This window comes from Coregonus clupeaformis, unplaced genomic scaffold (genome assembly GCF_020615455.1).
Source record: "Coregonus clupeaformis isolate EN_2021a unplaced genomic scaffold, ASM2061545v1 scaf0157, whole genome shotgun sequence".
NCBI classification, from domain to species: Eukaryota; Metazoa; Chordata; class Actinopteri; order Salmoniformes; family Salmonidae; genus Coregonus; species Coregonus clupeaformis.
The window spans coordinates 532,501-560,000 of record NW_025533612.1 but is presented as its reverse complement, the minus strand read 5'-3'; the positions used below and the strand labels follow the sequence as shown (position 1 = coordinate 560,000).

Genomic DNA, 27,500 nt, shown 5'->3' with positions numbered 1-27,500 from the left:
CAAAGGCGCATTGTAGATCAGAGCACTGGCCAGCCTACAATGCAGACAGACAGACAGACAGACAGTCATATAGACAGACGGGCAGGCAGACAGACAGACAGACAGACAGACAGACAGACAGACAGACAGACGTACCTGTCGTAGGCGCAGGTGGTGGTCTGTCTAACGGTGGTGTCCTCCTTGTCTCCTATCAGCCACAGGAAGGCCTGGTTACTATAGAGACGTACATGCTGCCTGTTCTTCTTGGCCAAATAGCCACAGTCAGCATTAAAATCCCCTAGGAACATCACCATCTACACACAAACACAAACACACACCGTTAAAATCACCTAGGAACATAACCATCTACACACAAACACAAACACAAACACACACCGTTAAAATCACCTAGGAACATCACCATCTACACACAAACACAAACACACACCGTTAAAATCACCTAGGAACATCACCATCTACACACAAACACACACCGTTAAAATCACCTAGGAACATCACCATCTACACACACACACACACCGTTAAAATCACCTAGGAACATCACCACTAGGGTGTTGGCGGTCATGACATTTTGTCAGCCAGTAACTGTCACGCAAATAACTGCCAGTCTCACGGTAATTGATCGTTAATTAACATTACAAGAATACTTGTTTCTCTAGGCTCTGTGGGCTCTCCAACCCTGGTCCAGGAGTCCTAGGCTCTGTGGGCTCTCCAACCCTGGCCCAGGAGTCCTGGGCTCTCTGGGCTCTGGGCTCTCCAACCCTGGTCCAGGAGTCCTAGGCTCTGTGGGCTCTCCAACCCTGGTCCAGGAGTCCTTGGCTCTGTGGGCTCTGGGCTCTCCAACCCTGGTCCAGGAGTCCTAGGCTCTCTGGGCTCTCCAACCCTGGTCCAGGAGTCCTTGGCTCTGTGGGCTCTCCAACCCTGGTCCAGGAGTCCTAGGCTCTGTGGGCTCTCCAACCCTGGTCCAGGAGTCCTAGGCTCTGTGGGCTCTGGGCTCTCCAACCCTGGTCCAGGAGTCCTAGGCTCTGTGGGCTCTGGGCTCTCCAACCCTGGTCCAGGAGTCCTAGGCTCTGTGGGCTCTCCAACCCCTGGTCCAGGAGTCCTAGGCTCTGTGGGCTCTGGGCTCTCCAACCCTGGTCCAGGAGTCCTAGGCTCTGTGGGCTCTGGGCTCTCAACCCTGGTCCAGGAGTCCTTGGCTCTGTGGGCTCTCCAACCCTGGTCCAGGAGTCCTAGGCTCTGTGGGCTCTGGGCTCTCCAACCCTGGTCCAGGAGTCCTAGGCTCTGTGGGCTCTGGGCTCTCCAACCCTGGTCCAGGAGTCCTGGGCTCTCTGGGCTCTCCAACCCTGGTCCAGGAGTCCTAGGCTCTGTGGGCTCTCCAACCCTGGTCCAGGAGTCCTAGGCTCTGTGGGCTCTCCAACCCTGGTCCAGGAGTCCCTAGGCTCTGTGGGCTCTCCAACCCTGGTCCAGGAGTCCTAGGCTCTGTGGGCTCTGGGCTCTCCAACCCTGGTCCAGGAGTCCTAGGCTCTGTGGGCTCTGGGCTCTCCAACCCTGGTCCAGGAGTCCTAGGCTCTGTGGGCTCTCCAACCCCTGGTCCAGGAGTCCTAGGCTCTGTGGGCTCTGGGCTCTCCAACCCTGGTCCAGGAGTCCTAGGCTCTGTGGGCTCTGGGCTCTTCAACCCTGGTCCAGGAGTCCTAGGCTCTGTGGGCTCTGGCCTCTCCAACCCTGGTCCAGGAGTCCTTGGCTCTGTGGGCTCTGGGCTCTCCAACCCTGGTCCAGGAGTCCTAGGCTCTGTGGGCTCTCCAACCCTGGTCCAGGAGTCCTAGAATCTGTGGGCTCTGGGCTCTCCAACCCTGGTCCAGGAGTCCTAGGCTCTGTGGGCTCTGGGCTCTCCAACCCTGGTCCAGGAGTCCTGGGCTCTGGGCTCTCCAACCCTGGTCCAGGAGTCCTGGGCTCTCTGGGCTCTCCAACCCTGGTCCAGGAGTCCTAGGCTCTGTGGGCTCTGGGCTCTCCAACCCTGGTCCAGGAGTCCTAGGCTCTCTGGGCTCTCCAACCCTGGTCCAGGAGTCCTTGGCTCTGTGGGCTCTCCAACCCTGGTCCAGGAGTCCTAGGCTCTGTGGGCTCTCCAACCCTGGCCCAGGAGTCCTGGGCTCTCTGGGCTCTGGGCTCTCCAACCCTGGTCCAGGAGTCCTAGGCTCTGTGGGCTCTCCAACCCTGGTCCAGGAGTCCTTGGCTCTGTGGGCTCTGGGCTCTCCAACCCTGGTCCAGGAGTCCTAGGCTCTCTGGGCTCTCCAACCCTGGTCCAGGAGTCCTTGGCTCTGTGGGCTCTCCAACCCTGGTCCAGGAGTCCTAGGCTCTGTGGGCTCTCCAACCCTGGTCCAGGAGTCCTAGGCTCTGTGGGCTCTGGGCTCTCCAACCCTGGTCCAGGAGTCCTAGGCTCTGTGGGCTCTGGGCTCTCCAACCCTGGTCCAGGAGTCCTAGGCTCTGTGGGCTCTCCAACCCTGGTCCAGGAGTCCTAGGCTCTGTGGGCTCTGGGCTCTCCAACCCTGGTCCAGGAGTCCTAGGCTCTGTGGGCTCTGGGCTCTCCAACCCTGGTCCAGGAGTCCTAGGCTCTGTGGGCTCTGGCCTCTCCAACCCTGGTCCAGGAGTCCTTGGCTCTGTGGGCTCTGGGCTCTCCAACCCTGGTCCAGGAGTCCTAGGCTCTGTGGGCTCTCCAACCCTGGTCCAGGAGTCCTAGGCTCTGTGGGCTCTGGGCTCTCCAACCCTGGTCCAGGAGTCCTAGGCTCTGTGGGCTCTGGGCTCTCCAACCTTGGTCCAGGAGTCCTGGGCTCTGGGCTCTCCAACCCTGGTCCAGGAGTCCTGGGCTCTCTGGGCTCTCCAACCCTGGTCCAGGAGTCCCTAGGCTCTGTGGGCTCTGGGCTCTCCAACCCTGGTCCAGGAGTCCTAGGCTCTCTGGGCTCTCCAACCCTGGTCCAGGAGTCCTTGGCTCTGTGGGCTCTCCAACCCTGGTCCAGGAGTCCTAGGCTCTGTGGGCTCTGGGCTCTCCAACCCTGGTCCAGGAGTCCTAGGCTCTGTGGGCTCTGGGCTCTCCAACCCTGGTCCAGGAGTCCTGGGCTCTCTGGGCTCTCCAACCCTGGCCCAGGAGTCCTAGGCTCTGTGGGCTCTGGGCTCTCCAACCCTGGTCCAGGAGTCCTAGGCTCTGTGGGCTCTCCAACCCTGGTCCAGGAGTCCTAGGCTCTGTGGGCTCTCCAACCCTGGTCCAGGAGTCCTAGGCTCTCTGGGCTCTGGGCTCTCCAACCCTGGTCCAGGAGTCCTAGGCTCTCTGGGCTCTCCAACCCTGGTCCAGGAGTCCTAGGCTCTGTGGGCTCTCCAACCCTGGTCCAGGAGTCCTAGGCTCTCTGGGCTCTCCAACCCTGGTCTAGGAATCCTAGGCTCTGTGGGCTCTCCAACCCTGGTCCAGGAGTCCTAGGCTCTGTGGGCTCTCCAACCCTGGTCCAGGAGTCCTAGGCTCTGTGGGCTCTGGGCTCTCCAACCCTGGTCCAGGAGTCCTAGGCTCTGTGGGCTCTCCAACCCTGGTCCAGGAGTCCTAGGCTCTGTGGGCTCTGGGCTCTCCAACCCTGGTCCAGGAGTCCTAGGCTCTGTGGGCTCTCCAACCCTGGTCCAGGAGTCCTGGGCTCTCTGGGCTCTCCAACCCTGGTCCAGGAGTCCTAGGCTCTGTGGGCTCTGGGCTCTCCAACCCTGGTCCAGGAGTCCTAGGCTCTGTGGGCTCTCCAACCCTGGTCCAGGAGTCCTAGGCTCTCTGGGCTCTCCAACCCCTGGTCCAGGAGTCCTAGGCTCTCTAGGCTCTGTGGGCTCTCCAACCCTGGTCCAGGAGTCCTAGGCTCTGTGGGCTCTGGGCTCTCCAACCCCTGGTCCAGGAGTCCTAGGCTCTGTGGGCTCTCCAACCCTGGTCCAGGAGTCCTAGGCTCTGTGGGCTCTCCAACCCTGGTCCAGGAGTCCTGTGCTCTCTGGGCTCTCCAACCCTGGTCCAGGAGTCCCTAGGCTCTGTCGGCTCTCCAACCCTGGTCCAGGAGTCCTAGGCTCTGTGGGCTCTCCAACCCTGGTCCAGGAGTCCTAGGCTCTGTGGGCTCTGGGCTCTCCAACCCTGGTCCAGGAGTCCTGGGCTCTCTGGGCTCTCCAACCCTGGTCCAGGAGTCCTAGGCTCTGTGGGCTCTCCAACCCTGGTCCAGGAGTCCTAGGCTCTGTGGGCTCTCCAACCCTGGTCCAGGAGTCCTAGGCTCTGTGGGCTCTCCAACCCTGGTCCAGGAGTCCTAGGCTCTGTGGGCTCTGGGCTCTCCAACCCTGGTCCAGGAGTCCTTGGCTCTGTGGGCTCTCCAACCCTGGTCCAGGAGTCCTAGGCTCTGTGGGCTCTGGGCTCTCCAACCCTGGTCCAGGAGTCCCTAGGCTCTGTGGGCTCTGGGCTCTCCAACCCTGGTCCAGGAGTCCTGGGCTCTCTGGGCTCTGGGCTCTCCAACCCTGGTCCAGGAGTCCTAGGCTCTGTGGGCTCTCCAACCCTGGTCCAGGAGTCCTAGGCTCTGTGGGCTCTCCAACCCTGGTCCAGGAGTCCTAGGCTCTGTGGGCTCTCCAACCCTGGTCCAGGAGTCCTAGGCTCTGTGGGCTCTGGGCTCTCCAACCCTGGTCCAGGAGTCCTAGGCTCTGTGGGCTCTCCAACCCTGGTCCAGGAGTCCTAGGCTCTGTGGGCTCTGGGCTCTCCAACCCTGGTCCAGGAGTCCTAGGCTCTGTGGGCTCTCCAACCCTGGTCCAGGAGTCCCTAGGCTCTGTGGGCTCTGGGCTCTCCAACCCTGGTCCAGGAGTCCTAGGCTCTGTGGGCTCTGGGCTCTCCAACCCTGGTCCAGGAGTCCTAGGCTCTGTGGGCTCTGGCCTCTCCAACCCTGGTCCAGGAGTCCTTGGCTCTGTGGGCTCTGGGCTCTCCAACCCTGGTCCAGGAGTCCTAGGCTCTGTGGGCTCTCCAACCCTGGTCCAGGAGTCCTAGGCTCTGTGGGCTCTGGGCTCTCCAACCCTGGTCCAGGAGTCCTAGGCTCTGTGGGCTCTGGGCTCTCCAACCCTGGTCCAGGAGTCCTGGGCTCTCTGGGCTCTCCAACCCTGGTCCAGGAGTCCTAGGCTCTGTGGGCTCTCCAACCCTGGTCCAGGAGTCCTAGGCTCTGTGGGCTCTCCAACCCTGGTCCAGGAGTCCTAGGCTCTGTGGGCTCTCCAACCCTGGTCCAGGAGTCCTAGGCTCTGTGGGCTCTGGGCTCTCCAACCCTGGTCCAGGAGTCCCTAGGCTCTGTGGGCTCTGGGCTCTCCAACCCTGGTCCAGGAGTCCTAGGCTCTGTGGGCTCTCCAACCCTGGTCCAGGAGTCCTAGGCTCTGTGGGCTCTGGGCTCTCCAACCCTGGTCCAGGAGTCCTAGGCTCTGTGGGCTCTGGGCTCTTCAACCCTGGTCCAGGAGTCCCTAGGCTCTGTGGGCTCTGGCCTCTCCAACCCTGGTCCAGGAGTCCTTGGCTCTGTGGGCTCTGGGCTCTCCAACCCTGGTCCAGGAGTCCTAGGCTCTGTGGGCTCTCCAACCCTGGTCCAGGAGTCCTAGAATCTGTGGGCTCTGGGCTCTCCAACCCCTGGTCCAGGAGTCCTAGGCTCTGTGGGCTCTGGGCTCTCCAACCCTGGTCCAGGAGTCCTGGGCTCTGGGCTCTCCAACCCTGGTCCAGGAGTCCTGGGCTCTCTGGGCTCTCCAACCCTGGTCCAGGAGTCCTAGGCTCTGTGGGCTCTGGGCTCTCCAACCCTGGTCCAGGAGTCCTAGGCTCTCTGGGCTCTCCAACCCTGGTCCAGGAGTCCTTGGCTCTGTGGGCTCTCCAACCCTGGTCCAGGAGTCCTAGGCTCTGTGGGCTCTCCAACCCTGGCCCAGGAGTCCTGGGCTCTCTGGGCTCTGGGCTCTCCAACCCTGGTCCAGGAGTCCTAGGCTCTGTGGGCTCTCCAACCCTGGTCCAGGAGTCCTTGGCTCTGTGGGCTCTGGGCTCTCCAACCCTGGTCCAGGAGTCCTAGGCTCTCTGGGCTCTCCAACCCTGGTCCAGGAGTCCTTGGCTCTGTGGGCTCTCCAACCCTGGTCCAGGAGTCCTAGGCTCTGTGGGCTCTCCAACCCTGGTCCAGGAGTCCTAGGCTCTGTGGGCTCTGGGCTCTCCAACCCTGGTCCAGGAGTCCTAGGCTCTGTGGGCTCTGGGCTCTCCAACCCTGGTCCAGGAGTCCTAGGCTCTGTGGGCTCTCCAACCCTGGTCCAGGAGTCCTAGGCTCTGTGGGCTCTGGGCTCTCCAACCCTGGTCCAGGAGTCCTAGGCTCTGTGGGCTCTGGGCTCTCCAACCCTGGTCCAGGAGTCCTAGGCTCTGTGGGCTCTGGCCTCTCCAACCCTGGTCCAGGAGTCCTTGGCTCTGTGGGCTCTGGGCTCTCCAACCCTGGTCCAGGAGTCCTAGGCTCTGTGGGCTCTCCAACCCTGGTCCAGGAGTCCTAGGCTCTGTGGGCTCTGGGCTCTCCAACCCTGGTCCAGGAGTCCTAGGCTCTGTGGGCTCTGGGCTCTCCAACCCTGGTCCAGGAGTCCTGGGCTCTGGGCTCTCCAACCCTGGTCCAGGAGTCCTGGGCTCTCTGGGCTCTCCAACCCTGGTCCAGGAGTCCTAGGCTCTGTGGGCTCTGGGCTCTCCAACCCTGGTCCAGGAGTCCCTAGGCTCTCTGGGCTCTCCAACCCTGGTCCAGGAGTCCTTGGCTCTGTGGGCTCTCCAACCCTGGTCCAGGAGTCCTAGGCTCTGTGGGCTCTGGGCTCTCCAACCCTGGTCCAGGAGTCCTAGGCTCTGTGGGCTCTGGGCTCTCCAACCCTGGTCCAGGAGTCCTGGGCTCTCTGGGCTCTCCAACCCTGGCCCAGGAGTCCTAGGCTCTGTGGGCTCTGGGCTCTCCAACCCTGGTCCAGGAGTCCTAGGCTCTGTGGGCTCTCCAACCCTGGTCCAGGAGTCCTAGGCTCTGTGGGCTCTCCAACCCTGGTCCAGGAGTCCTAGGCTCTCTGGGCTCTGGGCTCTCAACCCTGGTCCAGGAGTCCTAGGCTCTCTGGGCTCTCCAACCCTGGTCCAGGAGTCCCAGGCTCTGTGGGCTCTCCAACCCTGGTCCAGGAGTCCTAGGCTCTCTGGGCTCTCCAACCCTGGTCTAGGAATCCTAGGCTCTGTGGGCTCTCCAACCCTGGTCCAGGAGTCCTAGGCTCTGTGGGCTCTCCAACCCTGGTCCAGGAGTCCTAGGCTCTGTGGGCTCTGGGCTCTCCAACCCTGGTCCAGGAGTCCCTAGGCTCTGTGGGCTCTCCAACCCTGGTCCAGGAGTCCTAGGCTCTGTGGGCTCTGGGCTCTCCAACCCTGGTCCAGGAGTCCTAGGCTCTGTGGGCTCTCCAACCCTGGTCCAGGAGTCCTGGGCTCTCTGGGCTCTCCAACCCTGGTCCAGGAGTCCTAGGCTCTGTGGGCTCTGGGCTCTCCAACCCTGGTCCAGGAGTCCTAGGCTCTGTGGGCTCTCCAACCCTGGTCCAGGAGTCCTAGGCTCTCTGGGCTCTCCAACCCTGGTCCAGGAGTCCTAGGCTCTCTAGGCTCTGTGGGCTCTCCAACCCTGGTCCAGGAGTCCTAGGCTCTGTGGGCTCTCCAACCCTGGTCCAGGAGTCCTAGGCTCTGTGGGCTCTCCAACCCTGGTCCAGGAGTCCTAGGCTCTGTGGGCTCTCCAACCCTGGTCCAGGAGTCCTAGGCTCTGTGGGCTCTGGGCTCTCCAACCCTGGTCCAGGAGTCCTAGGCTCTGTGGGCTCTCCAACCCTGGTCCAGGAGTCCTAGGCTCTGTGGGCTCTGGGCTCTCCAACCCTGGTCCAGGAGTCCTAGGCTCTGTGGGCTCTCCAACCCTGGTCCAGGAGTCCTAGGCTCTGTGGGCTCTGGGCTCTCCAACCCTGGTCCAGGAGTCCTAGGCTCTGTGGGCTCTGGGCTCTCCAACCCTGGTCCAGGAGTCCTAGGCTCTGTGGGCTCTGGCCTCTCCAACCCTGGTCCAGGAGTCCTTGGCTCTGTGGGCTCTGGGCTCTCCAACCCTGGTCCAGGAGTCCTAGGCTCTGTGGGCTCTCCAACCCTGGTCCAGGAGTCCTAGGCTCTGTGGGCTCTGGGCTCTCCAACCCTGGTCCAGGAGTCCTAGGCTCTGTGGGCTCTGGGCTCTCCAACCCTGGTCCAGGAGTCCTGGGCTCTCTGGGCTCTCCAACCCTGGTCCAGGAGTCCTAGGCTCTGTGGGCTCTCCAACCCTGGTCCAGGAGTCCTAGGCTCTGTGGGCTCTCCAACCCTGGTCCAGGAGTCCTAGGCTCTGTGGGCTCTCCAACCCTGGTCCAGGAGTCCTAGGCTCTGTGGGCTCTGGGCTCTCCAACCCTGGTCCAGGAGTCCTAGGCTCTGTGGGCTCTGGGCTCTCCAACCCTGGTCCAGGAGTCCTAGGCTCTGTGGGCTCTCCAACCCTGGTCCAGGAGTCCTAGGCTCTGTGGGCTCTGGGCTCTCCAACCCTGGTCCAGGAGTCCTAGGCTCTGTGGGCTCTGGGCTCTTCAACCCTGGTCCAGGAGTCCTAGGCTCTGTGGGCTCTGGCCTCTCCAACCCTGGTCCAGGAGTCCTTGGCTCTGTGGGCTCTGGGCTCTCCAACCCTGGTCCAGGAGTCCTAGGCTCTGTGGGCTCTCCAACCCTGGTCCAGGAGTCCTAGAATCTGTGGGCTCTGGGCTCTCCAACCCCTGGTCCAGGAGTCCCTAGGCTCTGTGGGCTCTGGGCTCTCCAACCCTGGTCCAGGAGTCCTGGGCTCTGGGCTCTCCAACCCTGGTCCAGGAGTCCTGGGCTCTCTGGGCTCTCCAACCCTGGTCCAGGAGTCCTAGGCTCTGTGGGCTCTGGGCTCTCCAACCCCTGGTCCAGGAGTCCTAGGCTCTCTGGGCTCTCCAACCCTGGTCCAGGAGTCCTTGGCTCTGTGGGCTCTCCAACCCTGGTCCAGGAGTCCTAGGCTCTGTGGGCTCTCCAACCCCTGGCCCAGGAGTCCTGGGCTCTCTGGGCTCTGGGCTCTCCAACCCTGGTCCAGGAGTCCTAGGCTCTGTGGGCTCTCCAACCCTGGTCCAGGAGTCCTTGGCTCTGTGGGCTCTGGGCTCTCCAACCCTGGTCCAGGAGTCCTAGGCTCTCTGGGCTCTCCAACCCCTGGTCCAGGAGTCCTTGGCTCTGTGGGCTCTCCAACCCTGGTCCAGGAGTCCTAGGCTCTGTGGGCTCTCCAACCCTGGTCCAGGAGTCCTAGGCTCTGTGGGCTCTGGGCTCTCCAACCCTGGTCCAGGAGTCCTAGGCTCTGTGGGCTCTGGGCTCTCCAACCCTGGTCCAGGAGTCCCTAGGCTCTGTGGGCTCTCCAACCCTGGTCCAGGAGTCCTAGGCTCTGTGGGCTCTGGGCTCTCCAACCCTGGTCCAGGAGTCCTAGGCTCTGTGGGCTCTGGGCTCTCCAACCCTGGTCCAGGAGTCCTAGGCTCTGTGGGCTCTGGCCTCTCCAACCCTGGTCCAGGAGTCCTTGGCTCTGTGGGCTCTGGGCTCTCCAACCCTGGTCCAGGAGTCCTAGGCTCTGTGGGCTCTCCAACCCCTGGTCCAGGAGTCCTAGGCTCTGTGGGCTCTGGGCTCTCCAACCCTGGTCCAGGAGTCCTAGGCTCTGTGGGCTCTGGGCTCTCCAACCCTGGTCCAGGAGTCCTGGGCTCTGGGCTCTCCAACCCTGGTCCAGGAGTCCTGGGCTCTCTGGGCTCTCCAACCCTGGTCCAGGAGTCCTAGGCTCTGTGGGCTCTGGGCTCTCCAACCCTGGTCCAGGAGTCCTAGGCTCTCTGGGCTCTCCAACCCTGGTCCAGGAGTCCTTGGCTCTGTGGGCTCTCCAACCCTGGTCCAGGAGTCCCTAGGCTCTGTGGGCTCTGGGCTCTCCAACCCTGGTCCAGGAGTCCTAGGCTCTGTGGGCTCTGGGCTCTCCAACCCTGGTCCAGGAGTCCTGGGCTCTCTGGGCTCTCCAACCCTGGCCCAGGAGTCCTAGGCTCTGTGGGCTCTGGGCTCTCCAACCCTGGTCCAGGAGTCCTAGGCTCTGTGGGCTCTCCAACCCTGGTCCAGGAGTCCCTAGGCTCTGTGGGCTCTCCAACCCTGGTCCAGGAGTCCTAGGCTCTCTGGGCTCTGGGCTCTCCAACCCTGGTCCAGGAGTCCTAGGCTCTCTGGGCTCTCCAACCCTGGTCCAGGAGTCCTAGGCTCTGTGGGCTCTCCAACCCTGGTCCAGGAGTCCTAGGCTCTCTGGGCTCTCCAACCCTGGTCTAGGAATCCTAGGCTCTGTGGGCTCTCCAACCCTGGTCCAGGAGTCCTAGGCTCTGTGGGCTCTCCAACCCTGGTCCAGGAGTCCTAGGCTCTGTGGGCTCTGGGCTCTCCAACCCTGGTCCAGGAGTCCCAGGCTCTGTGGGCTCTCCAACCCTGGTCCAGGAGTCCTAGGCTCTGTGGGCTCTGGGCTCTCCAACCCTGGTCCAGGAGTCCTAGGCTCTGTGGGCTCTCCAACCCTGGTCCAGGAGTCCTGGGCTCTCTGGGCTCTCCAACCCCTGGTCCAGGAGTCCTAGGCTCTGTGGGCTCTGGGCTCTCCAACCCCTGGTCCAGGAGTCCTAGGCTCTGTGGGCTCTCCAACCCTGGTCCAGGAGTCCTAGGCTCTCTGGGCTCTCCAACCCTGGTCCAGGAGTCCTAGGCTCTCTAGGCTCTGTGGGCTCTCCAACCCTGGTCCAGGAGTCCTAGGCTCTGTGGGCTCTGGGCTCTCCAACCCTGGTCCAGGAGTCCTAGGCTCTGTGGGCTCTCCAACCCTGGTCCAGGAGTCCTAGGCTCTGTGGGCTCTCCAACCCTGGTCCAGGAGTCCTGTGCTCTCTGGGCTCTCCAACCCTGGTCCAGGAGTCCTAGGCTCTGTCGGCTCTCCAACCCTGGTCCAGGAGTTCTAGGCTCTGTGGGCTCTCCAACCCTGGTCCAGGAGTCCTAGGCTCTGTGGGCTCTGGGCTCTCCAACCCTGGTCCAGGAGTCCTGGGCTCTCTGGGCTCTCCAACCCTGGTCCAGGAGTCCTAGGCTCTGTGGGCTCTCCAACCCTGGTCCAGGAGTCCTAGGCTCTGTGGGCTCTCCAACCCTGGTCCAGGAGTCCTAGGCTCTGTGGGCTCTCCAACCCTGGTCCAGGAGTCCTAGGCTCTGTGGGCTCTGGGCTCTCCAACCCTGGTCCAGGAGTCCTTGGCTCTGTGGGCTCTCCAACCCTGGTCCAGGAGTCCTAGGCTCTGTGGGCTCTGGGCTCTCCAACCCTGGTCCAGGAGTCCTAGGCTCTGTGGGCTCTGGGCTCTCCAACCCTGGTCCAGGAGTCCTGGGCTCTCTGGGCTCTGGGCTCTCCAACCCTGGTCCAGGAGTCCTAGGCTCTGTGGGCTCTCCAACCCTGGTCCAGGAGTCCTAGGCTCTGTGGGCTCTCCAACCCTGGTCCAGGAGTCCTAGGCTCTGTGGGCTCTCCAACCCTGGTCCAGGAGTCCCTAGGCTCTGTGGGCTCTGGGCTCTCCAACCCTGGTCCAGGAGTCCTAGGCTCTGTGGGCTCTCCAACCCTGGTCCAGGAGTCCCTAGGCTCTGTGGGCTCTGGGCTCTCCAACCCTGGTCCAGGAGTCCTAGGCTCTGTGGGCTCTCCAACCCTGGTCCAGGAGTCCTAGGCTCTGTGGGCTCTGGGCTCTCCAACCCTGGTCCAGGAGTCCTAGGCTCTGTGGGCTCTGGGCTCTCCAACCCTGGTCCAGGAGTCCTAGGCTCTGTGGGCTCTGGCCTCTCCAACCCTGGTCCAGGAGTCCTTGGCTCTGTGGGCTCTGGGCTCTCCAACCCTGGTCCAGGAGTCCTAGGCTCTGTGGGCTCTCCAACCCTGGTCCAGGAGTCCTAGGCTCTGTGGGCTCTGGGCTCTCCAACCCTGGTCCAGGAGTCCTAGGCTCTGTGGGCTCTGGGCTCTCCAACCCTGGTCCAGGAGTCCTGGGCTCTGGGCTCTCCAACCCTGGTCCAGGAGTCCTGGGCTCTCTGGGCTCTCCAACCCTGGTCCAGGAGTCCTAGGCTCTGTGGGCTCTGGGCTCTCCAACCCTGGTCCAGGAGTCCTAGGCTCTCTGGGCTCTCCAACCCTGGTCCAGGAGTCCTTGGCTCTGTGGGCTCTCCAACCCTGGTCCAGGAGTCCTAGGCTCTGTGGGCTCTGGGCTCTCCAACCCTGGTCCAGGAGTCCTAGGCTCTGTGGGCTCTGGGCTCTCCAACCCTGGTCCAGGAGTCCTGGGCTCTCTGGGCTCTCCAACCCTGGCCCAGGAGTCCTAGGCTCTGTGGGCTCTGGGCTCTCCAACCCTGGTTCAGGAGTCCTAGGCTCTGTGGGCTCTCCAACCCTGGTCCAGGAGTCCTAGGCTCTGTGGGCTCTCCAACCCTGGTCCAGGAGTCCCTAGGCTCTCTGGGCTCTGGGCTCTCCAACCCCTGGTCCAGGAGTCCTAGGCTCTCTGGGCTCTCCAACCCTGGTCCAGGAGTCCTAGGCTCTGTGGGCTCTCCAACCCTGGTCCAGGAGTCCTAGGGCTCTCTGGGCTCTCCAACCCTGGTCTAGGAGTCCTAGGCTCTGTGGGCTCTCCAACCCTGGTCCAGGAGTCCTAGGCTCTGTGGGCTCTCCAACCCTGGTCCAGGAGTCCTAGGCTCTGTGGGCTCTGGGCTCTCCAACCCTGGTCCAGGAGTCCCTAGGCTCTGTGGGCTCTCCAACCCTGGTCCAGGAGTCCTAGGCTCTGTGGGCTCTGGGCTCTCCAACCCTGGTCCAGGAGTCCTAGGCTCTGTGGGCTCTCCAACCCTGGTCCAGGAGTCCTGGGCTCTCTGGGCTCTCCAACCCTGGTCCAGGAGTCCTAGGCTCTGTGGGCTCTGGGCTCTCCAACCCTGGTCCAGGAGTCCTAGGCTCTGTGGGCTCTCCAACCCTGGTCCAGGAGTCCTAGGCTCTCTGGGCTCTCCAACCCTGGTCCAGGAGTCCCTAGGCTCTCTAGGCTCTGTGGGCTCTCCAACCCTGGTCCAGGAGTCCTAGGCTCTGTGGGCTCTGGGCTCTCCAACCCTGGTCCATGAGTCCTAGGCTCTGTGGGCTCTCCAACCCTGGTCCAGGAGTCCTAGGCTCTGTGGGCTCTCCAACCCTGGTCCAGGAGTCCTGTGCTCTCTGGGCTCTCCAACCCTGGTCCAGGAGTCCTAGGCTCTGTCGGCTCTCCAACCCTGGTCCAGGAGTCCTAGGCTCTGTGGGCTCTCCAACCCTGGTCCAGGAGTCCTAGGCTCTGTGGGCTCTGGGCTCTCCAACCCTGGTCCAGGAGTCCTGGGCTCTCTGGGCTCTCCAACCCTGGTCCAGGAGTCCTAGGCTCTGTGGGCTCTCCAACCCTGGTCCAGGAGTCCTAGGCTCTGTGGGCTCTCCAACCCTGGTCCAGGAGTCCTAGGCTCTGTGGGCTCTCCAACCCTGGTCCAGGAGTCCTAGGCTCTGTGGGCTCTGGGCTCTCCAATCCTGGTCCAGGAGTCCTTGGCTCTGTGGGCTCTCCAACCCTGGTCCAGGAGTCCTAGGCTCTGTGGGCTCTGGGCTCTCCTACCCTGGTCCAGGAGTCCTAGGCTCTGTGGGCTCTGGGCTCTCCAACCCTGGTCCAGGAGTCCTGGGCTCTCTGGGCTCTGGGCTCTCCAACCCTGGTCCAGGAGTCCTAGGCTCTGTGGGCTCTCCAACCCTGGTCCAGGAGTCCTAGGCTCTGTGGGCTCTCCAACCCTGGTCCAGGAGTCCTAGGCTCTGTGGGCTCTCCAACCCTGGTCCAGGAGTCCTAGGCTCTGTGGGCTCTCCAACCCTGGTCCAGGAGTCCTGGGCTCTCTGGGCTCTCCAACCCTGGTCCAGGAGTCCTAGGCTCTGTGGGCTCTGGGCTCTCCAACCCTGGTCCAGGAGTCCTAGGCTCTCTGGGCTCTCCAACCCTGGTCCAGGAGTCCTAGGCTCTGTGGGCTCTCCAACCCTGGTCCAGGAGTCCCAGGCCTATAGCCTATGTTTTGAGTTATTTGGCCACTTTAGTTGTGATACAAACTTTATCAAAACATACTGTATGCATGCAAATATGATTAGAAAAAGTCGTAAAAAAATGCATGGGCTATTTCTTGCCTTAGACTGCACATACTGAGCATCATTTGTGATAATATTATCACTCATCAGACTATTCTCAATTTAATCTTGTTTTTACATATAGTAAATATTATATGTGAAATTAGTTTTGATTTAGAATTGGCCATTATCATGCATGTGTAGGAACAGGGGCGGGGGGGGCAGGGGGGGGGAATACGTCCGTACGCAGTATAAAAATAAAACATAATAACAAATATTGGTCACATGCGCCGAATACAACAGGTGTAAACTTTACCGGGAAACGCTTACTTACAAGCCCATTCCCAACGAGCCCATTCCAACATTTGAATAGCGAATAGAGGTCACTTTTCCCGTGGTTCATTTTCATGCCAGCCAGGTAGACTACTCCAGTTGAAAAGCGATCAATGTGCTTAATATTAGGAAAGTTGAGAAATAAATATAGTAGGCCTAGCCTATAGAAATCTGATGGTATCCTCCTCTTTTTAATAGAGGCCATCAAAACTCTGTTTTCTCACGCAATTGCAGAAATGTTGTGCAACAGGAACTTATTTCATTCCACAGCCGATCCTATTCTGCTCCAACTCAAAGCCAGGGCTCTCATGAAGTGTTTGATTTTGATGTCAGAGTGATTAGAGGGACAATAGAGCGCTGAGTACCAGGCCGTTAGCAACTGGAAGTTTGGGAGGCTACTAATGACCATCAGAGCACAGTTACCGTGACAGCCAGGCCGTTAGCAACTGGAAGTTTGGGAGGCTACTAATGACCATCAGAGCACAGTTACCATGACGGCCAGTGTGGCAGTAAGAGATGATACAGCCCTAACCAGGTGATATGGTAACCTTAACAACCACGACACACACAGTAAATTAAAACACGCACAGCCCGGGATTAAATCTGACCGTGCTTGTAGACAATGCATATTTTAAAGGCAATGTTTGCGGAGATCGCATTAATGGTAAGCGGTGCATATTTCGGCCCCATTGGAAATGTCCTTTTACATGGTGCATTAAGACACAAAGCATGATTGGATTGAGTTCTGGCCACAGAAACACTGTTACCTCTGTCTTCCATTTCTTCTTGACATCCAGGAAGACATCGTAGAGGGCATCGATCTCTTTAGTAGCGTTGGTGGGAGTGGTGTGCTGGGGTACTAACACAAAGTTCTGTATGGCTAGAGAGAAAGAGACAGAGGTGGTGTCAGAGAGAGAGGTGGTGTCAGAGGAGAGGTGGTGTCAGAGGAGAGAAAGAGACAGAGGTGGTGTCAGAGAGAGAGGATGAGACAGAGAGAGAGGTGGTGTCAGAGAGAGAGGATGAGACAGAGAGGTGGTGTCAGAGAGAGAGGATGAGACAGAGAGAGAGGTGGTGTCAGAGGAGAGGATGAGACAGAGAGAGAGGTGGGGTCAGAAAGAGGGAGGATGAGACAGAGAGAGAGGTGGTGTCAGAGGAGAGGATGAGACATAGGTGGGGTCAGAGAGAGAGAATGAGACAGAGAGAGAGGTGGTGTCAGAAAGAGAGAGGATGAGACAGAGAGAGAGGTGGTGTCAGAGGAGAGGATGAGACATAGGTGGGGTCAGAGAGAGAGGATGAGACAGAGAGAGAGGTGGTGTCAGAGGAGAGAAAGAGACAGAGGTGGTGTCAGAGAGAGAGGATGAGACAGAGAGAGAGGTGGTGTCAGAGAGAGAGGATGAGACAGAGAGAGAGGTGGTGTCAGAGGAGAGAAAGAGACAGAGGTGGTGTCAGAGAGAGAGGATGAGACAGAGAGAGAGGTGGTGTCAGAGGAGAGAGGATGAGACAGAGAGAGAGGTGGTGTCAGAAAGAGGGAGGATGAGACAGAGAGGTGGTGTCAGAGGAGAGGATGAGACATAGGTGGGGTCAGAGAGAGAGAATGAGACAGAGAGAGAGGTGGTGTCAGAAAGAGGGAGGATGAGACAGAGAGGTGGTGTCAGAGAGAGAGGATGAGACAGAGAGGTGGTGTCAGAGAGAGAGGATGAGACAGAGAGAGAGAGAATGAGCTGGAGAGAGAGGTGACCTGCAGAGTGGAAGGTCACAACTTGAGCTCCTAAAATATTAGAAATGTTTCTATGGAGAAAAAAAACCAGATGAACTTCAAGATGACAATCTAACAAGACAAAGAAGCTGAATGAGGACAAAGGAAAATGGCATCTCTACCAAAGGTCTACCTCACACATCACACAAACATTGGACCTGTATTATGGGCTGCACCTCAACCAACCCACAATCCTGCCACCACAAGAACCCACAGGCCTCCAACATGCACACGAGTGACCCTGGCCAACACTGTTTTCGCCCACAGGACTGCCGCTGACTGGATGTTTTTTGTTTGTCGCACCATTCTCGGTAAACCCTAGACACTGTTGTGCGTGAAAAGCCCAGGAGGGCCACCGTTTCTGAGATACTGGATCCGGCGCGCCTGGTACTGACGATCATACCGCACTCAAAGCCGCTTAGGTCACTCGTTTTGCCCATTCTAACGTTCAATCAAACAGTAACTGGATGCCTCGATGCCTGTCAGCCATGGTCACGTGACTCACTGTCTGTAGGAGCCATCCATTTTCGTGAACTGGGTGGTGAGTGTATGTACCGCCCTCAGTCTCCTTACTATTCAGATGACACATTCTCTAAGCTTGAGTTAGAGAGATGCCATTTTCAAGTCCAAAGAAATGTGCTGTTATGTGCTGACCAGAACAGGAACTCTTCATGATATAACCAGCACCCAGGGAGACAACTTTATAATTGACCACTATTTATTTAATCATTTGAATATGCTCCCCAGAAATAATTTACACCACCATCAACAAAAACGTGAAGGATCTGCTGCAGCTCTGCCAAAGCATGGGTCTGTACATTATTAATGGTAGGGTCGAGGGAACTCTAGGAAGACATAGCCGTTTCTCATCTCTTGGCAGTAGCACAGACATGGTTATATGGTCACAGACATGGTTATATGGTCACAGACATGGTTATATGGTCACAGACATGATTATATGGTCACAGATATGGACCCTTTCTCTTTGAGTGCATTCACAGTCAAACCCCTGCCCCTTTTGTCTGACCACAGCTAAATCACTGTGTTCTTCAAAAGGACAATATTTGCAGTGTTGACCCTTCTTTTTTCAAGACCTCTGCAATCCGCCCTGGCATGCTGTCAATTAACTTCTGGCCCACATCCTGACTGATGGCAGCCCATTCTTGCATAATCAATGCTTGGAGTTTGTCAGAATTTGTGGGTTTTTGTTTGTCCACCCGCCTCTTGAGGATTGACCACAAGTTCTCAATGGGATTAAGGTCTGGGGAGTTTCCTGGCCATGGACCCAAAATGTTGATGTTTTGTTCCCCAAGCCACTTAGTTATCACTTTTGCCTTATGGCAAGGTGCTCCATCATGCTGGAAAAGGCATTGTTCGTCACCAAACTGTTCTTGGATGGTTGGGAGAAATTGCTCTCGGAGGATGTGTTGGTACCATTCTTTATTCATGGCTGTGTTCTTAGGCAAAATTGTGAGTGAGCCCACTCCCTTGGCTGAGAAGCAACCCCACACATGAATGGTCTCAGGATGCTTTACTGTTGGCATGACACAGGACTGATGGTAGCGCTCACCTTGTCTTCTCCGGACAATATTTTTTCTGGATGCCCCAAACAATCGGAAAGGGGATTCATCCGAGAAAATGACTTTACCCCAGTCCTCAGCAGTCCAATCCCTGTACCTTTTGCAGAATATCAGTCTGTCCCTGATGTTTTTCCTGGAGAGAAGTGGCTTCCTCGCTGCCCTTCTTGACACCAGGCCATCATCCAAAAGTCTTTGCCTCACTGTACGTGCAGATGCACTCACACCTGCCTGCTGCCATTCCTGAGCAAGCTCTGCACTGGTGGTGCCCCGATCCAGCAGCTGAATCAACTTTAGGAGACAGTCCTGGCACTTGCTGGACTTTCTTGGGCACCCTGAAGCCTTCTTCACAACAATTGAACCTCTCTCCTTGAAGTTCTTGAAGTTCTTGGTGATCCGATAAATGGTTGAGTTAGGTGCAATCTTACTAGCAGCAATATCCTTGCCTGTGAAGCCCTTTTTGTGCAAAGCAATGATGACGCCACGTGTTTCCTTGCAGGTAACCATGGTTAACAGAGGAAGAACAATGATTTCAAGCACCACCCTCCTTTTAAAGCTTCCAGTCTGTTACTCTAACTCAATCAGCATGACAGAGTGATCTCCAGCCTTGTCCTCATCAACACTCTCACCTGTGTTAACGAGAGAATCACTGACATGATGTCAGCTAGTCCTTTTGTGACAGGGCTGAAATGCAGTGGAAATGTTTTTTGGGGATCATTATCATGGCATTCTGGTGTATATGCAAATTGCCATCATAAAAACTGAGACAGCAGACTTTTTGTGAAAATGTATGTGTCATTCTCAAAACTTTTGACCACGACTGTATGTTTCCCCATAAAGCCCCTTTGAATTGAATTGAAAGAGGAGTAATGACAACTACTATTGTTTATTTTGTTAGTTGTTGTTGATGTCATTTTCTCACTTTGCTGTCACTTCAGTAGCATTGTTATTCATGCTAATAAAGCTTTTCTGAATCTGACAGCGAGAGACAGAGAGTTTACCTTATAAGGCTGTGTTTGCAGATACAGAAAAGGTGTGTGTGTGTGTGTGTGTATCATTGACTGTATGCATCTTTGAATAAGCATGTTGGTATTTTTTGCATGGGTATTTATATTTTTAGGGGGGGAGAGAGACGGAGACAGAAGGAGAGACAGTGAGGCAGGGAGGGAGAGAGAGAAAGAGAGAGACAGAGAGAGATGCATTTCCTGACAAAATGTAAAAAATATAAAACAATTAGAGTGTGATTTCCCCAAATTTGAAACAGTTTTTCAAGGTTTCAAAGACCTCCCTGATGAGAATAGGCTAGCCGTCCTGTTGGGGGAGGACACAGAGAGCTGTGGGTTGGCAGAGCACTACATTGCTGCCTGCCATAAGATGAGGGACAGTGTCTGACAGACCAACCAACCTGCACATGTCCTCTATATTTTTATTGTTCAATGGTTATTTTGACCCTTGGTTACTGTTGTCCCGTTGACAATATTGATTATTATTATTTTAATTATGCTAATATTGTAAATATCCAAAGTAAGCTTTGGCAATATGTACATTGTTACGTCATGCCAATAAAGCGAATTGAATTGAGAGAGAGAGACAGAGAGACTGAGAGACAGAGAGAAAGAGAGAGAGAGACAGAGAGCGAGACAGAGACAGAGACAGAGAGAGAGAGAGAGAGAGAGTAGAGAGAGAGTAGAGAGAGAGTAGAGAGACAGAGAGAGAGACAGAGAGAGAGAGAGAGACAGACAGAGAGACAGAGACAGAGAGACAGACAGAGAGACAGGACTCCATGTGTGGTGTGATGTCATGTCTGTTTTATTCTAACTCCATTGTTTAACCTGTAATACAATTTTACTACTGTTTGTAACACCCCTATAACAGCTTATAACACCCCTATAACAGCTTATAACACCCCTATAACAGCTCATAACAGCCCTATGATAGCTCATAACACCCCTATGATAGCTTATAACACCCCTATAACAGCCCTATGACAGCTCATAACAGCCCTATGACAGCTCATAACACCCCTATTATAGCTCATAACACCCCTATGATAGCTCATAACACCCCTATGATAGCTCATAACATCCCTATGACAGCTCATAACACCCCTATAACAGCTCATAACAGCTCATAACAGCCCTATGATAGCTCATAACAGCCCTGACAGCTCATAACACCCCTATGACAGCTCATAACACCCCTATGACAGCTCATAACACCCCTATGATAGCTTATAACACCCCTATAACAGCTCATAACACCCCTATGATAGCTCATAACAGCCCTGACAGCTCATAACACCCCTATGACAGCTCATAACACCCCTATGACAGCTCATAACACCCCTATGATAGCTTATAACACCCCTATAACAGCTCATAACACCCCTATAACAGCTCATAACAGCCCTATAACAGCTTATAACACCCCTATAACAGCTTATAACACCCCTATAACAGCTCATAACAGCTCATAACAGCCCTATGATAGCTTATAGCACCCCTATAACAGCTTATAGCACCCCTATAACAGCTCATAACACCCCTATGATAGCTCATAACACCCCTATGATAGCTCATAACAGCCCTATAACAGCCCTATGACAGCTCATAACAGCCCTATGACAGCTCATAACACCCCTATGACAGCTCATAACACCCCTATGATAGCTTATAACACCCCTATAACAGCTCATAACACCCTTATGATAGCTCATAACAGCCCTATGATAGCTCATAACAGCCCTATAACAGCTCATAACAGCCCTATAACAGCTCATAACAGCCCTATGACAGCCCTATGACAGCTCATAACAGCAGTGCTACCTGTCTTGGGGGTGTGGAGGCGGACTATGAAGGGTTCTCTGGAGAAGGCATCCTCGTCTCCCGGCAACATGTCAGGATACTGGTACTGATCTGTTACGGTCACCGAGCCAACCCTACACACACATACACGCACAAACACACACACACACACGCACGCACGCACGCACACACACACGCGCACACGCACACGCACACACACACACACACACACACACACACACACACACACACAAGCACAGTAATCATACTTTTAGAATCATATGAAAAAGCTTGTCAGACTCAGTCCTGCTCCTGGTGGCTAGGTGTCCTGGTCTCACCTGAACACATACTGCTCCTGGTGGCTAGGTGTCCTGGTCTCACCTGAACACAAACACATACTGCTCCTGGTAGCTAGGTGTCCTGGTCTCACCTGAACACATATTGCTCCTGGTGGCTAGGTGTCCTGGTCTCACCTGAACACATCCTGCTCCTGGTAGCTAGGTGTCCTGGTCTCACCTGAACACATACTGCTCCTGGTGGCTAGGTGTCCTGGTCTCACCTGAACACATACTGCTCCTGGTGGCTAGGTGTCCTGGTCTCACCTGAACACAAACACATACTGCTCCTGGTAGCTAGGTGTCCTGGTCTCACCTGAACACATACTGCTCCTGGTGGCTAGGTGTCCTGGTCTCACCTGAACACATACTGCTCCTGGTAGCTAGGTGTCCTGGTCTCACCTGAACACAAACACATACTGCTCCTGGTAGCTAGGTGTCCTGGTCTCACCTGAACACATACTGCTCCTGGTGGCTAGGTGTCCTGGTCTCACCTGAACACATACTGCTCCTGGTGGCTAGGTGTCCTGGTCTCACCTGAACACAAACACATACTGCTCCTGGTAGCTAGGTGTCCTGGTCTCACCTGAACACATACTGCTCCTGGTGGCTAGGTGTCCTGGTCTCACCTGAACACAAACACATACTGCTCCTGGTGGCTAGGTGTCCTGGTCTCACCTGAACACATACTGCTCCTGGTAGCTAGGTGTCCTGGTCTCACCTGAACACATATTGCTCCTGGTGGCTAGGTGTCCTGGTCTCACCTGAACACAAACACATACTGCTCCTGGTAGCTAGGTGTCCTGGTCTCACCTGAACACATACTGCTCCTGGTGGCTAGGTGTCCTGGTCTCACCTGAACACAAACACATACTGCTCCTGGTGGCTAGGTGTCCTGGTCTCACCTGAACACATACTGCTCCTGGTGGCTAGGTGTCCTGGTGGCTAGGTGTCCTGGTCTCACCTGAACACATACTGCTCCTGGTGGCTAGGTGTCCTGGTCTCACCTGAACACATACTGCTCCTGGTGGCTAGGTGTCCTGGTCTCACCTGAACACATACTGCTCCTGGTAGCTAGGTGTCCTGGTCTCACCTGAACACATATTGCTCCTGGTGGCTAGGTGTCCTGGTCTCACCTGAACACAAACACATACTGCTCCTGGTGGCTAGGTGTCCTGGTCTCACCTGAACACATCCTGCTCCTGGTGGCTAGGTGTCCTGGTCTCACCTGAACACAAACACATACTGCTCCTGGTGGCTAGGTGTCCTGGTCTCACCTGAACACAAACACATACTGCTCCTGGTGGCTAGGTGTCCTGGTCTCACCTGAACACATACTGCTCCTGGTGGCTAGGTGTCCTGGTCTCACCTGAACACATCCTGCTCCTGGTAGCTAGGTGTCCTAGTCTCACCTGAACACAAACACATACTGCTCCTGGTGGCTAGGTGTCCTGGTCTCACCTGAACACATACTGCTCCTGGTGGCTAGGTGTCCTGGTCTCACCTGAACACATCCTGCTCCTGGTGGCTAGGTGTCCTGGTCTCACCTGAACACAAACACATACTGCTCCTGGTGGCTAGGTGTCCTGGTCTCACCTGAACACATACTGCTCCTGGTGGCTAGGTGTCCTGGTCTCACCTGAACACAAACACATACTGCTCCTGGTAGCTAGGTGTCCTGGTCTCACCTGAACACAAACACATACTGCTCCTGGTAGCTAGGTGTCCTGCCCAGCCGCTCACTGGCCACATATGCATACTGGTTCTGGCTGTCATACCTGAGAGAGAGAAAACCCCTCTTAATACAGTTGAAGTAGGAGGTTTACATACACCTTAGCCAAATACATTTCAACAATTCCTGACATTTAATCCTAGTAAAAATTCACTGTCTTAGGTCAGTTAGGATCACCACTTTATTTTAAGAATGTGAAATGTCAGAATAATTGTAGAGAAAATGATTTATTTCAGCTTTTATTTATTTCATCACATTCCTTGTGGGTCAGAAGTTTACATACACTCAATTAGTATTTGGTAGCATTGCCTTTAAATTGTTTAACTTGGGTCAAACGTTTCGGGTAGCCTTCCACAAGCTTCCCACAATAAGTTGGGTGAATTTTGGCCCATTCCTCCTGACAGAGATGGTGTAACTGAGTTAGGTTTGTAGGCCTCCTTGCTCACACATGCTTTTTCAGTTCTGCCCACAAATGTTCTATAGGATGAGGTCAGGGCTTTGTGATGGCCACTCCAATACCTTGACTTTGTTGTCCTTAAGCCATTTTGCCACAACTTATGGACAATGACAAATGGACAATGACCCTTATGCTTGGGGTCATTGTCCATTTGGAAGACCCATTTGCGACCAAGCTTTAACTTCCTGACTGATGTCTTGAGATGTTGCTTCAATATATCTACATCATTTTCCTTCCTCATGATGCAATCTATTTTGTGAAGTGCACCAGTCCCTCCTGCAGCAAAGCACCCCCACAGCATGATGCTGCCACCCCCGTGCTTCACGGTTGGGATGGTGTTCTTCGGCTTGCAAGCCACCCCCCTTTTCCTCCAAACATAACGATGGTCATTATGGCCAAATAGTTATATTTTTGTTTCATCAGACCAGAGGACATTTCTCCAAAAAGTACGATCTTTGTCCCCATGTGCAGTTGCAAACCATAGTTTGGCTTTTTTATGGCGGTTTTGGAGCAGTGGCTTCTTCCTTGCTGAGCGGCCTTTCAGGTTATGTCGATATAGGACTAGTTTTACTGTGGATGTAGATACTTTTGTACCTGTTTCCTCCAGCATCTTCAAATCAAATCAAATTTTATTGGCCACATGCGCCGAATACAACAGGTGCAGACATTACAGTGAAATGCTTACTTACAGCCCTTAACCAACAATGCATTTATTTTAAAATAAAAAAGTAAAATAAAACAACAACAAAAATGTGTTGAGAAAAAAAGAGCAGAAGTAAAATAAAATAACAGTAGGGAGGCTATATATACAGGGGGGTACCGTTGCAGAGTCAATGTGCGGGGGCACCGGCTAGTTGAGGTAGTTGAGGTAATATGTACATGTGGGTAGAGTTAAAGTGACTATGCATAAATAATTAACAGAGTAGCAGCAGCGTAAAAAGATGGGGTGGGGGGGCAGTGCAAATAGTCCGGGTAGCCATGATTAGCTGTTCAGGAGTCTTATGGCTTGGGGGTAGAAGCTGTTGAGAAGTCTTTTGGACCTAGACTTGGCACTCCGGTACCGCTTGCCGTGCGGTAGCAGAGAGAACAGTCTATGACTAGGGTGGCTGGAGTCTTTGACAATTTTGAGGGCCTTCCTCTGACACCGCCTGGTATAGAGGTCCTGGATGGCAGGAAGCTTGGCCCCAGTGATGTACTGGGCCGTACGCACTACCCTCTGTAGCAGAGCATATGAGCGGAGTGGAGCGGTGAGAATCTCAGCTCCTCGCTCACGGAGCTGTTCACCCCTCCGCTCCCCCCGCTCAAAGCCACATCAGGCCAGTCCGCTCATTATCGCTCAGCGCTCACGGAGTTGTTCACCCCTCCGCTCCCCCCGCCCAAAGCCACATCAGGCCAGTCCGCTCATTATCGCTCAGCGCTCACGGAGCTGTTCACCCCTCCGCTCCCCCAGCCCAAAGCCACATCAGGCCAGTCCGCTCATTATCGCTCAGCGCTCACGGAGCTGTTCCCCCCTCCGCTCCCCCCGCTCAAAGCCACATCAGGCCAGTCCGCTCATTATCGCTCAGCGCTCACGGAGTTGTTCACCCCTCCGCTCCCCCAGCCCAAAGCCACATCAGGCCAGTCCGCTCATTATCGCTCAGCGCTCAACGCAGTTTGCATCGCGCTCCACTCAAATCGCCCCCGCTCGCTCCAAAAAAGGAACAAAATCTGCATGTATTTCACTTTTAGCTTAAACCACAGCCTTACTTTATCTCCCCGAATTTGTTGCATACAGACTCATCTCGGATTATCCATTCTGTCTTGAAACGGGGATCTAACACTGACGCTAAAATGAGATGATAATCAGTATAGTATATTCCATAGCGAATTGACACGTTGTTTGCCAATGTTTCTGCAAAAGCAGCGATGCCCATTGGAAGTGCAGCGTGAGTGTAATCGGTGAGCAGGGATTTGATTTCTGTGACAGCAGGGAGGATCATCCCCAGGTTCCCCAGCTGCATTTTGTCTGTGAGGTCTGCTAGTGGTGTCAGCACACTGACAAGGTGCGTCAGCTGCCGTACTTGATTCAGGGTGATGTTAGCAACATTAGACTTGAGTTTGTTTTGCCATAACGGGTCTTTTTGGAACAACCGGATGAACGACTGAATCATCCGCAGCTGGCTGCTCCATCGAATGGCGCAGGCATTTGTGGGGCGGACACCTAATTGGTCGGTTTCCTCTGTGCTCTACACTTTTCACCAGGTGCCCGACTTTCACTAACAGCCTATTAATGTTGTCGTGCTCGTTAACAGCGTTTTTGATCGCCAGCTGAAGCATGTGAATGGGGCATCTCAGATGTAAATTTGACAAAGTAAAGTACTGATTTATCATAGTTTCTTGGGGGGGTGTAGCCCGGTTGAGCTACGCTGGCGAAGTGTTGCATCCCTTCGCGTTCTCCTTTACTCAACGGTTCATAGTCCATGAAAATCATTTTAAAAAATGCTACATCCAGCTCTCTGTTTCTGTCCCTTGTTATGGTTGGGCCTTTGTGTGCAGTGAATAAACGTTTGAATTCCTCAACCCTTTTCTCTTGTTGCTGCTGCTGCTCCTTTCGCTCTATAAAATACAAATTCATGGACGACACAAATTAAATTAAACAGATGGATTCTGGGTCAGGCTTGAGCATGCTTCAGACTCGTGGTGTGAGCGAGCGAAATTGGAGCGGGACATAGGGCGACGCTCCGTCCTTTTAAAAATGCCGCTCTGCGCTCTGTTCAAAATCTGTCCGCTCACGCTCCACGCTCGCTCCACTCCGCTCATATGCTCTGCTCTGTAGTGCCTTGCGGTCGGAGGCCGAGCAGTTGCCATACCAGGCGGTGATGCAACCTGTCAGGATGCTCTTGATGGTGCAGCTGTATAACTTTTAGAGGATCTGAGGACCCATGCCAAATCTTTTCAGTCTCCTGAGGGGGAATAGGCTTTGTCGTGCCCTCGTCACGACTGTCTTGGTGTGTTTGGACCATGATAGTTCGTTGGTGATGTGGACACCAAGGAACTTGAAGCTCTCAACCTGTTCCACTACAGCCCCGTCGATGAGAATGGGGGCGTGCTCAGTCCTCTTTTTTTTCCTGTAGTCCACAATCATCTCCTTTGTCTTGGTCACGTTGAGGGAGAGGTTGTTATCCTGGCACCACACGGCCAGGTCTCGGACCTCCTCCCTATAGGCTGTCTCATCGTTGTCGGTGATCAGGCCTACCACTGTTGTGTCGTCGGCAAACTTAATGATGGTGTTGGAATCTTGCCTGGCCATGTAGTCATGGGTGAACAGGGAGTATAGGAGGGGACTGAGCACTCACCCCTGAGGGTCCTTTGCTGTTGATCTGGGATTGATTTGCACTTTTTGCACCAAAGTACGTTCATCTCTAGGAGACAGAACGCGTCTCCTTCCTAAGCGGAATGACGGCTGCGTGGTCCCATGGTGTTTATACTTGCGTACTATTGTTTGTACAGCTGAACGTGGTGCCTTCAGGCGTTTGGAAATTGCTCCCAAGGATGAACCAGACTTGTGGAGGTCTACAATGTTTTTCCTGAGGTCTTGGCTGATTTCTTTTGATTTCCCATGATGTCAAGCAAAGAGGCACTGAGTTTGAAGGCAGGCCTTGAAATACATCCACAGGTACACCTCCAATTGACTCAAATGATGTCAGTTAGCCTATCAGAAGCTTCTAAAGCCATGACATAATTTTCTGGAATTTTCCAAGCTGTTTAAAGGCACAGTCAACTTAGTGTATGTAAACTTCTGACCCACTGGAATTGTGATACAGTGAATTATAAGTGTAATAATCTGTCTGTAAACAATTGTTGGAAAAATTACTTGTGTCATGCACAAAGAAGTTGTCCTAACCGACTTGCCAAAACTATAGTTTGTTACCAAGAAATTTGTGGAGTGGTTGAAAAACGAGTTTTAATGACTTCAACTGTATACACGCTCACATTCACAACCTACCTGAGAGAGAGAAAACCCCTCAATATACACGCTCACATTCACAACCTACCTGAGAGAGAGAAAACCCCTCAATATACACGCTCACATTCACAACCTACCTGAGAGAGAGAAAACCCCTCAATATACACGCTCACATTCACAACCTACCTGAGAGAGAGAAACCCCTCAATATACACGCTCACATTCACAACCTACCTGAGAGAGAGAAACCCCTCAATATACACGCTCACATTCACAACCTACCTGAGAGAGAGAAAACCCCTCAATATACACGCTCACATTCACAACCTACCTGAGAGAGAGGAAACCCCTCAATATACACGCTCACATTCACAACCTACCTGAGAGAGAGAAAACCCCTCAATATACACGCTCAC

General features: G+C 55.2%; 1 protein-coding gene across 2 annotated transcripts in view; it reads right to left on the bottom strand.

Annotated features, from left to right (window-relative positions):
• The window catches only part of dnase1l1 (deoxyribonuclease I-like 1), a 34,188-nt gene that overhangs the window by 602 nt on the left and 6,086 nt on the right, over positions 1-27,500 (bottom strand). For both annotated transcript variants that reach the window (XM_041857251.2, XM_041857252.2), the window contains exons 4-7: positions 22,638-22,727; positions 20,636-20,748; positions 15,245-15,357; positions 136-293 (exon numbers count right to left, since the gene is read on the bottom strand). In XM_041857251.2, coding sequence (XP_041713185.1) covers positions 136-293; positions 15,245-15,357; positions 20,636-20,748; positions 22,638-22,727 — 474 coding nt within the window. The remainder of the gene's footprint in view (positions 1-135; positions 294-15,244; positions 15,358-20,635; positions 20,749-22,637; positions 22,728-27,500) is intronic.